The 16,166-nt window shown below is 41.9% G+C and overlaps 1 protein-coding gene across 1 annotated transcript in view; it reads left to right on the forward strand.

Moving 5' to 3' along the window:
• Nucleotides 1-16,166, forward strand: part of MAP3K21 (mitogen-activated protein kinase kinase kinase 21) — a 56,537-nt gene that overhangs the window by 23,585 nt on the left and 16,786 nt on the right. The window contains exons 5-6 of the mRNA XM_008689653.2: nt 6,622-6,862; nt 15,204-15,326. Coding sequence (XP_008687875.2) covers nt 6,622-6,862; nt 15,204-15,326 — 364 coding nt within the window. The remainder of the gene's footprint in view (nt 1-6,621; nt 6,863-15,203; nt 15,327-16,166) is intronic.

Consider the following 16,166-nt stretch of genomic DNA (forward strand, 5'->3'; position numbering starts at 1 on the left):
CTTTTCCATTGGCCATCATACTAAGGCCTTCAGTCAACCCAAGAGCAAAGGTCAGGGCAAAAGAGGGAATAACAGCTGTGGTGTGGACATGTGTGCATAAGCGTGACTTGAGCTAGTAGATACAATACTGTGCACGATACCAAGACACCGTGTGCCCACATTCTGTTCTTGGGTAGCTGACATCTACTGTTGTCTTGCTGAACTGGGAATGCATATGAGGCATGTCGTAGGTATTCCCAGGGTGCAAACTGTTTTCTTAAAAATACATATAATTTAAAAATATGTCTATGGGGACCTGGTTCTGAGTTTCAAGGTTATGTTTTGTTATTGTTTTGTTTTCCGCAGCAAATTTTGTTGACTGTGTACTGTGGGCTGGGAGCAGTGTTAGAGTCCTGGGATACAAAGATGGATGTGACAGTCTGTATCTTGAGGTCCTTAGAAGGCCAGGCTAGGGATTTGGCATCTTGCTGACAAGTTTTTAAAAGGGACCAGCTAAGTATCTTGGCACCATTTTACCACCACACACTGAAGTCAAAACCTACTCCTCTCCCCCTGCCCAATCTTTTTTCATTCTGCTTTTTTTTTTTTTTTTAAATAATGGGATTGCTGTTCTCATTGGTACCCAGTCTCCAAGGTCTTGGGAGATGTTTCTGGTGGTCTCCTATGTGACAAAGCCCGGCAGCGGGAATCCCTCCGCTCATGCCCGTTGGCCTCACTTACCACCTGTGTCACTGTGCCATCCCACCTGGGAGCTCTGCATCCAGTCTTGCTCCCCTCACCACCGCCTCCAGTGACCCTTCTACGGGGCAGATCTGAGCTTCCTTTTTCAATGGCCAGTCCCTTTTCCTTATTAATTTCCTTTGTCCTGACATATTTAGCCTCACTTTGTCACAATCATACTGAATTTCTTTCAGTTCTTCTGATGCCATGCTCTTGACCTTTGGTCTTGGTATCCATTCTCTTCTCTGTCCAGAATACTGCCCCCTCCCTCGCTGTTGGTCCCACCTCACAGTTGCTGGCTGCTTTACCATCAGTCCTTCATAGCTCCCTTCCCTCACTGGAACGCCCTGGATGAACTGTGTCATGGCATCCCACACTTCCCTTGTCAGGGCTGGCGCTGAGTCCTTCATTACCATCGCTTGCTTAATTGTTCCTGGTTTGCCTTTTCTGCTAGATGATAAGTTCATCAGCTGTGCTATCTTATTCTTGGTCATTTCCATCCACAGCATTGAACAAAGTACTCAGCACAAGGTAGATATGAGATGAATTAACCTACATAAAGTTTCTTAATATGCTCCTGATATGTATTCTAATAAGTGAGATATTAGCAATTATCGTTATCACATTATTCCTGTTTAAAAAGGAATTTAAAAGTGTGTGTTATAAATGTATTCTGAATCTTACGCCGTCAAAGAGGTATACAACTCAGCTGCTTAACTGCTGCCTGTATTCTTGAGAGACCCCCACGTGTGTGCACAGGGAAAATTTGGTTGTTTACTTCAGCATGGTTGGTGAGAATGAAAACCTGGAAACAGCCTCAGGATCCATTAACAGGGAAGAGACGTCTCAACTACTGTATGTTGATTCCTTGGAAATCTGCAGACTAGTTACAATGAATGAATTCTAGTTGCATGTTTCAACGTGGATAAATCTCAAACATAAGACTGAGTGGAAAAAGCAAGTTGCAGAATAGTTACATTAGATATATTTATGTAAACTTATAAAACCATGCCATTCAAAGGTACAAAAAGACTGAAGGTACAGGTAAGAGAATGACAGAAAGCAACAAGGCACAACAGATCTGCAGAGGGAAGGGAGAGGACTACAGTCGGCCACACATAGGACTTCAGCAGATCTGAGACGGATCAGGTTAAAAACTTAGCATCTATTAAATATTGGTGATGAGTGCATGGGTATTTGCTATTCCAATTGTAGTCTATTTTAAATATTTCATAATTTTAAATGATTGAAGTAAAGACTAGAGAGAAATGTGTAAACTGCTAAAGTCATTTTTTTTCCTAAAGTCATTTTTTTTTCAAGTAGATGTGTAGGTAATTCAGTCCCGACTTAGGTCTTTTGGTTTTTCGTAAGTTTGAAAATATAAAACAGGCAAATGCAACCTTAGATGGTGGGTTTGATTGTCCGCACGAGGTTTTAAGGAGCCTCCCAAGGAGGGTGGCCTGGAAGGCCGGAGAAGGACCTGGGAATCCATCCGGTCTGAGCGAAGAACAGAAGGGGTGCAGAAGAGGACGGTACTTTCGGGGGCTACCCTGGAATACTGGAAGAACTTGAAGGGAGGGAATATGCTTCCTGTTGTATCAGAGTTTGGAAGTAGGACTTCTCGGGTGAAAGCTTCAGGGATTAAAACGTGGTCTCCGAATCAACAACGTTCGGCCGCTTAGAGCAGACAGCGGTGCGGTAGACCGCATTCAGCTTCCTTCCCTCCAGGGATTCGAGCAGACTAAGGGGATATCTGAATGGGATTCTAAAAACTCTGATAGACCCCCCTCCCCTTTTAAAATATACATTTTTATCCGAGTGCCAGAATCTATAGCCATCTAGCAAAGTGGTTAAGACTGGAGCCAGACAGCCGGCTGGAATTGGGGCTCTACCGTTTGCTGACCCAGGGCTGCCCCCCCCCCCACCTCCTCACTAGAAAATGCCACAGGAAGGCTGCTGTCTCCTGGGGGTCCGCGAGGCTTGCTGAGTGCTGTCCGCAGAGTGCTCAGTGCAGTGCCCTTACTCAGCAAGTGGCAAAGAAAGTGGTGGTTTTGATTGGAGCCAGTGGGCCACAGCCATTCCTAGGGCCAGTCAGGACACTGGGCTCCTCTGAGCAATAACATGCTTGAAAATGACCTGACCGGATTACTGTTTAAATTGCATTGAGTTGAAGGATTGCATTGAGATGAGGGTTTACTTTCAGTGATATTACTAATATGTTTCTTGGAAACTTGAATACCTTTTGTTGACTTAATGTGATAAAGAAAATACTGACATTTTTTAACACTTTCTCAAATTGTTCTCGGGAATTCTAAGATGTTTAATAGTGAAAATAAAAAAAGATTTTGGGGCATGGGAGTGGACTTTGAGGAAACGTAAATCACAGGATTTACAATTTAGAGGTGATATTATTAATAATCATGATTTTTATCTATTTCATTTATCTATTTTAAATTGCTGATAATTATTTATGACACCGCAGAACAGAAGCATATCCAGTGAGTGAATTCTTACTAGACATGTGGTATAAAAGTCAAAAAGCGTGCTTTGGAGATGCACGTCTGCTCTTTCTCCATTTTGGGGTTTATAGTGGTTTCTTCATGATTCTTTGGATTCATTTTTGACCTATCCCCTGGTGAGGTCTCTGATTTTCTTTGTATATTCTTTTTGTACAGTGCCCCTTGAAAATACAGCACTCATGGTATCTTGTGAGCCTTTGACTTAAAATTAAAGAGAATATATGATGCTTTTTTTTTCCTCAAAGGTTTCTAAGTGCATCTTTCTTGACAGAGTCAGGAGCACCGTGTGCGTGCACTCTCTCCCTTTCTTGTTCACTGATTGCTTAAGGGAGGAGGCGTCAGACTCGGAATTAATGGTCAGTAACTTGGCTGCGCTCTGCGTGACTCAGGAAACTGCAGCCTCCCCAGACAGCGGTTCCTCCCTAAATTCCTGGCCACTTATCTTCATGTGTCTGTCTTTGTGCATGGGGTGCGTGCACCTGTTTTTGAGCCACTGTTAGAAGGCATGTCACCATCAATGATTAACATCTAGTGCCAGGAATCTGGATTGGCCATTACTAGACTGGCCCGTGCCAAGCAATTAAACAAATATTACTGCTTAGAAATTCTCAGCAACCAAAAGAATTTTTGTGTGTGCTTCGTAATTTCAGAGTATTCAAAGGGGTTCTAATACTCCAGGCCTTTTTTTTTTTCTTTTATTTTTGACTGTTTTAAAATTCATTCAGAAGGAAAAGTACTTTGGCTGCTTTCTTTTGATTTTTTTTTCCTCTTACGAAGTCTTGGGCAAATAATTTTTTTTTTAAAGATTTTATTTATTTATTCGACAGAGAGAGACAGCCAGCGAGAGAGGGAACACAAGCAGGGGGAGTGGGAGAGGAAGAAACAGGCTCATAGCGGAAGAGCCTGATGTGGGACTCAATCCCGTAACGCCAGGATCACGCCCTGAGCCGAAGGCAGACGATTAACCGCTGTGCCACCCAGGCGCCCCTTTTTTTTTAATTTATAAAGTCATTGCTGGAGGATCCACGTTTTAGCCTGGGACCTGGAATTAAACATGGTTTCTTTTTCAATTATTGTAGTAGTCACATACAAAAAGCCTAATTGAATTGGCTGCCCTTAATCTGTTCCTCATGCCATTTCATTTTACAGTAGCTAATTGGATTGATACCAACACCATTGAAAAGCAGTATCTTAACAAAAGGGCAGACAGTAACGAGTTAGAAATTGGAAGTTCACTGGGAAGTATCCTCTGTCTCCAAATACACGACAGTAAGATCTCCAGTTTGGACAAACTTGTTGGAGAAGGCCATCAGTTAAATAACAGATTCCAGAATTTTTTTCTAATATCTACCGTTTTCTTTTCCTTTTTTTTCCTTCTCACATAATAAATAGTAATTTATGTCTGGAGCAATGTAATGAAAAAATACTGATCTCCTTATAAATAAGAATCAACTACTGGTATGTATCACCAGAAGTGACTTGAATATCAACTGGTCTTAAGTAAATCTTTGCAATTTTATGAAGTTTGTTTAGAAAAAATAAATTTAAAGCATGTTTCAAAGGTGAATTTCAGCCCACTTTGGTAAACTTATGATAAATTCAGAATTACTTTGATCTGAATAATTTTTTGTTTTGTTTTTTAGAGCTCCCTAGTCTCTTCTTGATACCATTATATTTATTTGTGGAAGGAGGGTCTTCTGTGTTTTCTTCTATGGTAATTGTACCTACCAATAGCCTCCAAATATTCTTTGAACCCATTTATAAAAAGTCCAAGGGATTAGTAGACTTGAGTTGACATTTTAGTCCCATGGTTCAGCTCTGGTTTCTCCCATGAGCTTTATTTGATAGTGTCCTTTCATGCATCAGTATTCTTGAGGTAGGCTGTATAAAGTGGGCCCGCTTATATAAAGTATGACATGTTTGCCTGATGCTCAGAGCTCCCAGAGCTCCCAGCCCAAAGCTCCATCTGAGAAGGCATCTACAGTTTCTAACAAAGATCTTGGTATTAGGATGGTCTAAGATTAAATTTTCTGGAGCAGTATAAGTAAAAGTCTGCAAGTACCTTGATTTCTGTGTGAGTGCTTGATTTAGTAGCAGGGTAACCAAGAAGAGAAAATAGTTCAGCCCTCAAAGGAATATTTATGTCTCTGCAAAAGGACAGATACTTTTATAGAAATGCAATAAAGATGGAGATGTGATTTTAAAACTTTGTAGAGCTCTTGCTCTAAAGTTCAGGAGAAGTCGGTTAAAGCTCAAAGATGGCCATCGAATCTTGCTATTGAATACTTCTTTCCTAATAGGAACAAAAGTACAGTTGACCCTTGAACAGCATGGGTTCAAACTGTGTGGGTCCGCTTACACGTGGCTTTTTTCAATAAACACAGTATAGTCCTGTAAATGTATTTTCTCTTCATTGTTATTAATAACATTTCCTTTTCTCTAGCTTTCTTTATTGTAAGAATACGCTATTTAATACATATACAAAATACGTGTTAATCGACTGTGTTATCAGAAAGACTTCCTGGCAATATTAGGCTATTATTAGTGGCTAAGTTTTGGGGGAGTCAAAAGTTATTTATAGATTTTAGATGGCATGGTGGGGGGGAGGGTCAGTACTCCTAACCCCATGTTGTTCAAGGATTAACTATATTCTTCAATTCATAGCTTTTTCTATGAAGTTAATAAAACCAAGAGTAAGTTAGACTTTAATCAGTAAGCATCGTGACAGAGGGATTTTTATGGGCTAATACATGAGACCTGTGTATAACATGATACTTTGCATTCATCCATGGGGTCCTGAAAAGTTCATTTTCCATTGACTTACCGTTTTAGAGATGCTCATTTTCATTTCTGATGGACCTTCAGCTGACTTCAAACAGATTAGCTTTGTTTTTCCTGTAACCTCTCCACCATGATGTTTCAATCTCTGAGCAAATTCTTAAGTAACCTAAAGAAGTTCTTCCAAAGTAAAGAAATCTGAACTGCAGTCTTTTGTAAGGAGAATAATTATCCTTTAATTAGTCAAGCTCTAACTTTTGGCTTTATTTGGAAAAGGGTCGTTCCCACCTGTACTTTGTTGCTCTATATTGTACATTTTATGTGTCAGGGGATTTATGAAGGCTAGATATGAAAGAGAAATGTTAAAATCAGGTGTGAAAAAATTGCGATGCCTTTTGGGGACCCGAAGACTGAGAGCGCTTGATGGAGCCCGCACAAGGCTTTAGTTGTCGTCTAAGTCAGTGCTGTGCTAGAAAGATCTGCGCTCCGACGGTCCTGACTGCCAGGAGAGTGCTGTCCCAGGAGGACCGGAGTGGCCAGGGGATGAGCGGAAGAGCAGGAGAGCCTGATTCTTGCTTAACGCTGGGTGTGCTGTCTGCCCCAGGAGCTGCGGTCCCGCGAGGAGGAGCTGACCCGAGCCGCGCTCCAGCAGAAGTCCCAGGAGGCGCTGCTCAGGCGGCGGGAGCAGCAGCTCGCGGAGCGGGAGATCGACGTGCTCGAGCGGGAGCTCAACATTTTGATATTCCAGTTAAACCAGGAGAAGCCCAATGTCAAGAAGAGGAAGGGGAAGTTCAGGAGAAGTCGGTTAAAGCTCAAAGATGGCCATCGAATCAGTTTACCTTCAGGTATGATTTTCATCCTCCTGTTTCCTAAGAGTTTTGAATGTCGATTCTGTAATCGGCTTTGCTTCTTTAGCACTAGGAAGAGATGGGAGAATGAGATTTTAAGACATTACGTGAAGGGCGCCTGGGTGACTCACGTGGGTGAAGTGTCTGCCTTCCGCTCGGGTCATGTGGGATCGAGTCCTGCCTGGGGCTGTCTGCTTAGCTGGGAGTCTGCTTCTCCCTCTACCCCTCCCCCTGCTTGTGATCTCTCTCTCTCTCTCTCTCTCTCTCAAATAAATAAGTAAAATCTTTAAAAAAATGAAATAAAAAATTAAAACATCACGTGAATAAATATCTTCACTTGATTGCTTCAGTTCGTGGTCATAACATAATGACCTAACTCAGGTTCATGTTCACGTGCACAAAGCATCAGTCGCGCCTTAAAGCACATTTGGTGCGGAGTGCTCTCTCGGCATGCTTTCCTGAAAGTGGATTCATAGATCTACTCCTTTTGAGATCAAAGCAGAATTCCTTCTTAGTTGATGGCACTGAACAGCATTGCGTGTCCTGGTGAAAAAATCCTGAGCAACAGAGACGTTGTTTGTACCTTCAACAAAATATATCAAGTACTTCAATTATATGCCTGTCAGTTTTCATGGGAGATGCAAGTATTTTTAAAAGCTTCTCTAGATTTACTGGTTCATTTTTATTCCCCCTGGATTTTAAAACATTGTGACAGTTTTAAACATGGTAATGTATTAGAAGAAACTGAACAGAATAGAAAATAGCAAACATCGATCAATTCGTGAAATTAAATTCTTTAACATTACATGTTATACTTGATTTAAGGAAAAACCAAAAACCCCTCCTCCTGCCCCCGTATTTTGTGATTCTTCTAATACTGGGGAAGAATGGCGACAGAAGGAGAGCTGGCTGCACTTTATGGAATGTGCATTAACTATCTGTTCTCCTTATCTCTCCATTTCTCTCTATAGGTATTACAGAGTCTCTTTAAGGATGCTAGTGTTGTCCTAAGATGTTTGTTAATGGTGTGGAAACTGATTTGAAATAACAGTATCAACAGTTTTGTTATATATATAAAGTATGTATAAATTGTCTTGTAAAAAATTACTTATTACAAAGTACTGGAAGGCTTGCAACATAATGTGACTGTCTAGGTTATTGCAGAAACCCTCAGCTGATCAGAAAATCGCTGATATGTGGCAGTATACAGTATACATTAGTGATTATTTGGTTTGCTGAAGTGAGAATGGGCTGTGGGTCCTTACTCATTTTACTTTGGCCTCTCTGGGAGAAAAAAAGTTGCTTTTTCAGGTTCTCTTCTGAAGTTTGCCTTGTAGCCAAAGTGTAACTTGGCGGACCATGGACTGTGCTATCTTGTATGTCAGACATTTAATTTAAAATAGACTATTTTATTTATGATGAGGCTTCTGCTTTCAAGTGTAGATGATAGAAAAATTGAGAGAGGCACTCCATCTGCATTTTCTCCAGTTCTTAGCTATATCGGCCTTCTCTCTGTGTTGTGACTATGTTATCCTGATTAATATTCACTGATTCCTTGGGAAACTTTGGAGGGGGGTGGCCAATGAGAAACTGCTAGAGAATAAACGTGAGAGAAAAAATTAAATCATTCCAATGATTCTTTAATCTTCAGTGGTTGAATGATTAAAGACCATATCTCAGGATTACTGAGGTCACTTTCACTCCTGTTTTTCTTCTCAAATCGTGTTTGGCCAATATCTTGTATTCATTCAAAGGAGACTGAATGCATCGGACTATTTTTGCTAGATATATATTATTCCTGGATTGCACTATTTGGACTTTTCTCTCTCTAAGAATTTTAGTTACACATTTATTTACCTTGCGGCACTTAATAAATGATTCCAGTTAAAACATACCCCCCAAAATCTGCTATAATCTGAATTCATCTTGAAGGAATGAAATTCAGTTGCTGTAATTAAGTATGGCATTTACTTCTTCTGGCCACAAGGTGATGCTACATTGTTGTCACACGAGTACCACTGTGGAAACCGTTTCTCTTTAGAATCCAACTCTTCACCCCCCATGCCCCCCCCCAATTTACTTGCACAGTGTCCCAAAGCAGGTTACATGTCCAAAGATTCAAGAAGAATGGGGGCGCCTGGGTGGCACAGCGGTTAAAGCGTCTGCCTTCGGCTCAGGGCGTGATCCCGGCGTTATGGGATCGAGCCCCACATCAGGCTCTTCTGCTATGAGCCTGCTTCTTCCTCTCCCACTCCCCCTGCTTGTGTTCCCTCTCTCGCTGGCTGTCTCTATCTCTGTCAAATAAATAAATAAAAATCTTTAAAAAAAAAAAAAAAGAAGAATGATAACCGTAACAATACTTATTTTTCTCCTTCAGGAATTTTGCTTAATATAGAAGAGAAAGCAGTTATTTGTGCCTTAAGTTCAAAGAAGTTACTGTCTTCTAGTAAATTCTTTGAGTTACCAAATGTTAGAACTATTTAATGGTACACTATTAAGGAAGAAGCATCTGACAGGCAGTAGGTTGAATGGCAGCGATGCTTTCCTTTCAGTGTACCAAATTATTCCAACCCCTTTTGCAGGAATTTTCCCATGTGTAACTAGCTTAAAAATTTTCTCAGAGGGGGCGCCTGGGTAGCGCAGTCGTTAAGCGTCTGCCTTCGGCTCAGGGCGTGATCCCAGCGTTCCGGGATCGAGTCCCACATCGGGCTCCTCCGCTGGGAGCCTGCTTCTTCCTCTCCCATTCCCCCTGCTTGTGTTCCCTCTCTGCTGGCTGTCCCTGTCAAATAAATAAATTTCTTTAAAAAAAAAAAAATTTTCTCAGAAACATATTTGAGACTTCTACAAACTGCCTTTTAGTATCTGTGCCTGTACCCCTCTCAGAACCTTGTTATTAAATGTGAATACTTATCATAATTTTGGCCTTCAGAATCACTGAGGATAACTTTTAATCTTATGGCTATTTATAGCTGTGATGGCTTTACTGCTGGAAAACTCAAATGTAGTTCTTCCCGCTGGCAGTCCTCCATGGGACCCAGCCAAAGAAGGGTAGATGCTTACAAAATGAGGCAACATAATCTAAGACAAGAGTTTTTAAATTATATTTTGTGAAGTCTTGGAATTTGTAGGAAGAAAAAGTGATCATGGTAGATATTTTTCTATTGTAACCACTTTCTTTCACTCGCCCTGCATTATGTTTATCTTAAGCCAAAGCTGTATTTTTAGAACATATAAAACAAGGCATAGAGGTTTTGAAGCCTTGAAAAGTGGGTATGTTTCTAGAGCGATGGCGTTCCAATTTCAAGCACTTCAGAAACGCCAAAAGCCTGCCCCAGTCATCTGCCTCGTGTGTGCGGTGTGAGAGTGGGTGTACGTACATGCGAATACGACTACTTTCAGGGCCAAAGTGATTATTCCCTCTAAGACTATTGTGAAACATTGCCCATAAAAATACTGGGGTAGGTTTTACCCAAAAGCCTGTGGACCTCACAATAATCTGCCACAAGAAAATTATTCTCTCAAGTACAAAGAAAAATAACACCAGCCAGTTTCTTTTTTTTTTTTTTTAAGATTTTATTTATTTATTTGACAGAGATAGAGACAGCCAGCGAGAGAGGGAACACAAGCAGGGGGAGTGGGAGAGGAAGAAGCAGGCTCATAGCGGAGGAGCCTGATGCGGGGCTCGATCCCAGAACGCCGGGATCACGCCCTGAGCCGAAGGCAGATGCCTAACTGCTGTGCCACCCAGGCGCCCCCCCCAGCCAGTTTCTTAAACCAATCATTGGGACAGGGTCAACCTTTCCCCACTTTATAGGGACAAGGATGTTTATAATAAAGAATGTTTTCTTTATGTTTAAAAACATAAAGAGTGCCCTTTTTTTGAGCGAGAGAGAAATTAGACATTTTTAGAAGATCAGAAGCACTCTGAAGCTTGGGTATTGTTGAAATACAGTTTTGTATCTTTGCTGCTCCTCCTTGGCCTCGCAAATGTTCTGTTGGTTCCCTGGCCATCATCTGTCCCACTTGGTTTATGGCTCACATGCTGTGAGTTGGTTCTCTGTTCTGGTTCTGAGGATGGGAAGAACATACCCGCCTTCTGCCCTTCTGTTCTGAGGGCTGGAATCTCCCGGCGAATTTGCTTCCAGAGTGTTATGACATGTCACAGGGCTCATTGAACCTTCACAAGGCATTTCGATCTAAAATAAACTCTTTGGTATCTATGGGTAAGGGGATTTCTTTCTTTTATTCTTTCCCCTGCCCCCCAATCCAGTCTGTCACCATGTCCTGCTAAACTGTTTCCTTGCACACATTCTTCTCTTTAACTGCTCTGCCTGGTCAGGTCTTTCTTCTTTCTCACTTGGTAGATGGAAGAAGCCTCCTATCTGGTACTTTGTTTCCACTCACTTTGTCTTCCAAACCACCATAGCCCCTGCTATGTATTTCTCAGCAGTAAACTGTAAGCTCCAGTTTGATTCTACTGCAAAACCTGACACCATCTTCTCATTCAACAAATACTTGCGGATTGACCGTGGTCAAGTAGTAGGGATTACGAGAAAATAAACATGATCTCTGCCCTTGTGTTACTTACAATCTTAAACAGAGAAAATATTGACTCAGCGAAGATTTCCTAAGTACCTTTTCTGGGTGAGGCACTGTGCCAGCCCGCAGTGGGGTGCCACTGTGATGGAGATTTCTGGCCCCTGCCCGAATGGAGCTGACGTTGTCCTGGGGGCAGGGAGGTGAGCCCTAAGCTAATAATTAAATACTTATTTACTCGCTAAGATGATTAACTACTATGAGGGTAGGGTCATGCGATAGTCATGAGCAGAGAGGTGTCACCTGCTTTAAGGAGAGCGTAGAAGTCATCCTAAAAAAGTAACATTTAAATTGAGACTTGAAGTTAAGAATTGACTGAATATAGAGGAGGAAGGAAGAGAACAGGCAGTGAGCACGTGCGAAGAAGGCTTGGTTCCTCCCAGGAATTGAAAAAGACCGCTGTGGTTTGTCTAGGGGTCAACACATCCAGCCCACCAGCCGTTCTGTGCAGCCCACAGAATGATGGTTCATGCACTTTTAAACTCTTGAAAAGAGTAAGAAGAACGATATGTCATGGCACATGAACATTATATGAAATTTAAATTGCCATTTCCATAAAGTTGTATTGGAACAAATTTATGTATCGCAAACGATTGATTTCTCGCTAAATAAGCAGGTTTGAGTAGCTGTGGCAGAAGCCATATGGCCCACGGTGCCTGAAATATTTCCTGTGTGGCACTTCATAGTAAAAGTTTGCTGACCCCCAGTTCAGACCATAGCAAGTGATAGGAGAACGGGGCAGAATGAGACTGGAGGCATGAAGAGCCCAGACGTGGACTTGAGGGGCTTACAGAGTGTGTTACGATTTCGATCTCTGTAACTTAAGAAGAGTAATGCAGAGCCTTTGAAGACTTGTCAGCAGGGGACTGATGTGGGGTGGCATACATTTTAAAAATGCATCTGGCTGCTGTGAGCTAGACCCAAGGGGCCCAGTGCAGATGCAGGAAGATCAAAAGAGGAACTGTGGCAGCTCCAGGGTGGAATGGTGGTGGCAGTGGGGGTGCAGAGAATAGCACGAATCGATAACATGCATCAAGCACAGATTCCGCCCTAAGCCCCAAGCCGAGTATTCTCTGTAATTTGTAGTCCTACAAAGTAGGAATCGTGATTTTTTTTCCATTTTTGTACATGTAGATACTGAGATGCCTCCCCAAATTCACGTGGCTGGTAAGTGCTAAGCTGGGATTCACATGTGGAGTTTGCTACTTCCAGAAGCTAAACTATAAATCTCTCCACTCCAGCTCTCAGATGAATCTAGAACACAGAATTGACAAGATATTTTGTGTTTGCTTGGATATGGAGGGCCAGGGAGAAGAAGACAATATTAAAAATGTTCAGATGGGGGCGCCTGGGTAGCGCAGTCGTTAAGCGTCTGCCTTCGGCTCAGGGTGTGATCCCAGCGTTCTGGGATCGAGCCCCACGTCAGGCTCCTCTGCTGGGAGCCTGCTTCTTCCTCTCCCACTCCCCCTGCTTGTGTTCCCTCTCTCGCTGGCTGTCTCTGTCAAATAAATAAATAAAATCTTTAAAAAAAAAATGTTCAGATGTCCAGCATGAATGATTGGAGAGATGTCTTGCCTGCCAAATTCCAGCTCCTCCTCCTTTCAATTACCAAGTGGTTCTTTAAAGTTCTTTAAAGTGTAAAGTATAATTTTCGAAAAGGAAAATTACAGCTCTTGCAAATATGAAATGAACGCGTGTCAAAGATTTTTATCCAACTCACTAATAATTAGGACAACCAGTTAAAATTGGTTTCAGTGAGAATTTGAGGAGCTAAGTATTTATGGGCAATTTAACAAGGGAATGTTAGGGTTAGATTGCTAGGTTAAATACAAACCTGGTTAGGGCCCAGTGTGGCCATAAACTGTAACCTTTGGGATTGCCTTTCACAGCAGATGGAAATTGCTTGCATCATCACCAGACAGAATCTACAAGTTAACCTCTGCCCCTACCAAGCTGTAAAAACAGCCAGTAGAAAATCAAAGGTTAAGCTCAGCAGTGCACTTTCAGAACACCCAGTAATTTCTTTTACCTGTGCCTGAGTTTTGATAACTTTCCAACAGTTGACAAAGTTTTCCCAGACACTCTGCTCTTCCCTCTGCTAATATTTAGTCCTCCTTCCATGTATTCCTGGTTGTTGGCATACACTTTTGTGACAGCTGCTCATCTTCCCATGAGGTCATAGGACTACAGAATGCTTTTAACTGGGGCAGGGTTAGGGGAGTTTTCCTTGACCCTCTTAGGATCCCCGGCTGGGTCTCAAAATCAAACTGTCAAAGACAGATTAACAGCGGGGGGAAAAAGCATAAAAATTATTTAACGTAAGTTTGATATGGCAGGGGAGCCTTCATACGGAAATGAAGACCTAAAGAAACAGACCGGAGTATTTTTCTACTAGGTTTGGTGAAGAGTGGACAGTCATGAAGAAATGTGATAGGTTAAGGGAAGTGTTTTGAGGGGTGGCATGTCCCAAACCCCTTATAACCTGCATATTCTGTTTTATTTTTTTTGTAATAATTTTTTATTATGTTATGTTAGTCACCATACAGTACATCCCTAGTTTTTGATGTAAAGTTCCATGATTCATTACTTGCATATAACACCCAGTGCACCATGCAATACGTGCCCTCCTTAATACCCATCACCGGCCTATCCCATTCCCCCACCCCCTTCCCCTCTGAAGCCCTCAGTTTGTTTCCCAGAGTCCATAGTCTGTCATGCTTCATTCCCCCTTCTGTTTACGCCCCCTTCATTCTTCCCTTCATTCTCCTACCAATCTTCCTGTTATTTCTTATGTTCCATAAATGAGTGAAACCATATGATAATTGTCTTTCTCTGCTTGACTTATTTCACTTAGCATTATCTCCTCCAGTCCCATCCATGTTGCAGCAAATGTTGAGAAATCGTTCTTTCTGATGGCTGAGTAATATTCCATTGTATATATGGACCACAACTTCTTAATCCAGTCATCTGTTGAAGGGCATCTCGGCTCCTTCCACGATTTAGCTATTGTGGACAGTGCTGCTATGAACTTTGGAGCATATGGCCCTTCTCTTCACTACGTCTGTATCTTTGGGGTAAATACCCAGTAGTGCAATTGCATATTCTCTTTTAATCACCACAGCAACACTATGCAGTATTGGTTGTTTCTGTCCAACAGTTGAGGAGACAAGCTCAGAGTGTTCCTTGCTGGTTTGAGTTTGTTTGTGATGGAAGCAGGACTCATTGAAATCCAGGGTGTCTCCTCTTTCAAATTTGTTTTCCCCGGTGTTAGACTACATGAAGGTAACTTTTCTTCCTAGGAGATCGTTAGGCTCTACAAGCACTCAGTAATGTCCCATTGGTCTGTGACCATGTGTCTGACTGTACGTAACATATCATAGACTCCAATTGTTTTCTTTAAAGATTTATTTAATTATTCATGAGAGACAGAGGCAGAGGGAGAAGCAGGCTCCCCGCAGAGCAGAGAGCCCAGTGCAGGACTCGATCCCGGGACTCTGGGATCATGACCTGAGCCGAAGGCAGACACTCAACCGACTTAGCCACCCAGGCGTCCTCGTAGACTCTGACTAGTGTTGACTCAAGCCCTGAAAGGAAGATAAGAAGGAAACAAGAAACAGATCCAGAGACACTTCCTTCTTACCCTCTGGCAGATTTTCCTCTTACTGCTTGTGCTGATGAAATGCCTGTGAATAGAGCCTAAAATCATGAAATCTCAATTCTCACTACTTTGCATATCCAATAGATTTCCAGCATAAAATCACCGTCCAGGCCTCTCCCAACTTGGACAAACGGAAGAGTTTGAACAGCAACGGCTCCAGTCCACCGAGTAGCCCCACAGTGATTCCTCGGCTCCGAGCGATACAGCGTAAGTGTTCTCCCTGGGTACAGGGGCTCCTGTGGGGATTTCTGTCCTTACCTGACTTGGATTCCATCTAACCAGAGGTGTATTACAGCTCATTGTAACTAACACGTGATATTAGTAGGTGTCACAGCTATTCAGAAAGCAAAATTTGGTTTTACATTTCTTAGTCTAATTTTCTTCTTTTTTTAATTGAGATATAATTGACATACAACATTATACTAATTCCTGGCATATAACATATTATCTGATATTTGTATATGCAGTTGACCTAGAAACAACATGCTGACCACCACTGCCCCCCGCACCACCACGCTGTGCAGTTGAAAATCCACATATAACTTTGACTCCCCAGAAACTTAACTACTTATAGCCTGCTGTTGACTAGAAGTCTTACCAATCCCATAAACAGTCAATGAACACGTATTTTCCATGTAATATGTATTATATACTGTATTCTTTTTTTTTATATTTTATTTTATTTTATTTATTTTTTTACTTTTTTTTTTTAAGTTCCGTGATTCTTTACTTGCGTATAACACCCAGTGCACCATGCAATACGTGCCCTCCTTAATACCCATCACCAGCCTATCCCATCCCCCCACTCTCCTCCCCTCTGAAGCCCTCAGTTTATTTCCCAGAGTCGAAAGTCTCTCATGGTTCCTTCCCCCTTCTGATTACCCCCCTTTCTTTATCCCTTTCTTCTCCTACCGATCTTCCTGCTACTTCTTATGTTCCATAAATGAGTGAAACCATAGGATAATTGTCTTTCTCTGCTTGACTTATTTCGCCTAGCATTATCTCCTCCAGTCCCATCCATGTTACAGCAAATGTTGAGAATTCATT

This window comes from Ursus maritimus, unplaced genomic scaffold, assembly GCF_017311325.1.
Source record: "Ursus maritimus isolate PB19 unplaced genomic scaffold, ASM1731132v1 scaffold_7, whole genome shotgun sequence".
Lineage (NCBI taxonomy): Eukaryota > Metazoa > Chordata > Mammalia > Carnivora > Ursidae > Ursus > Ursus maritimus.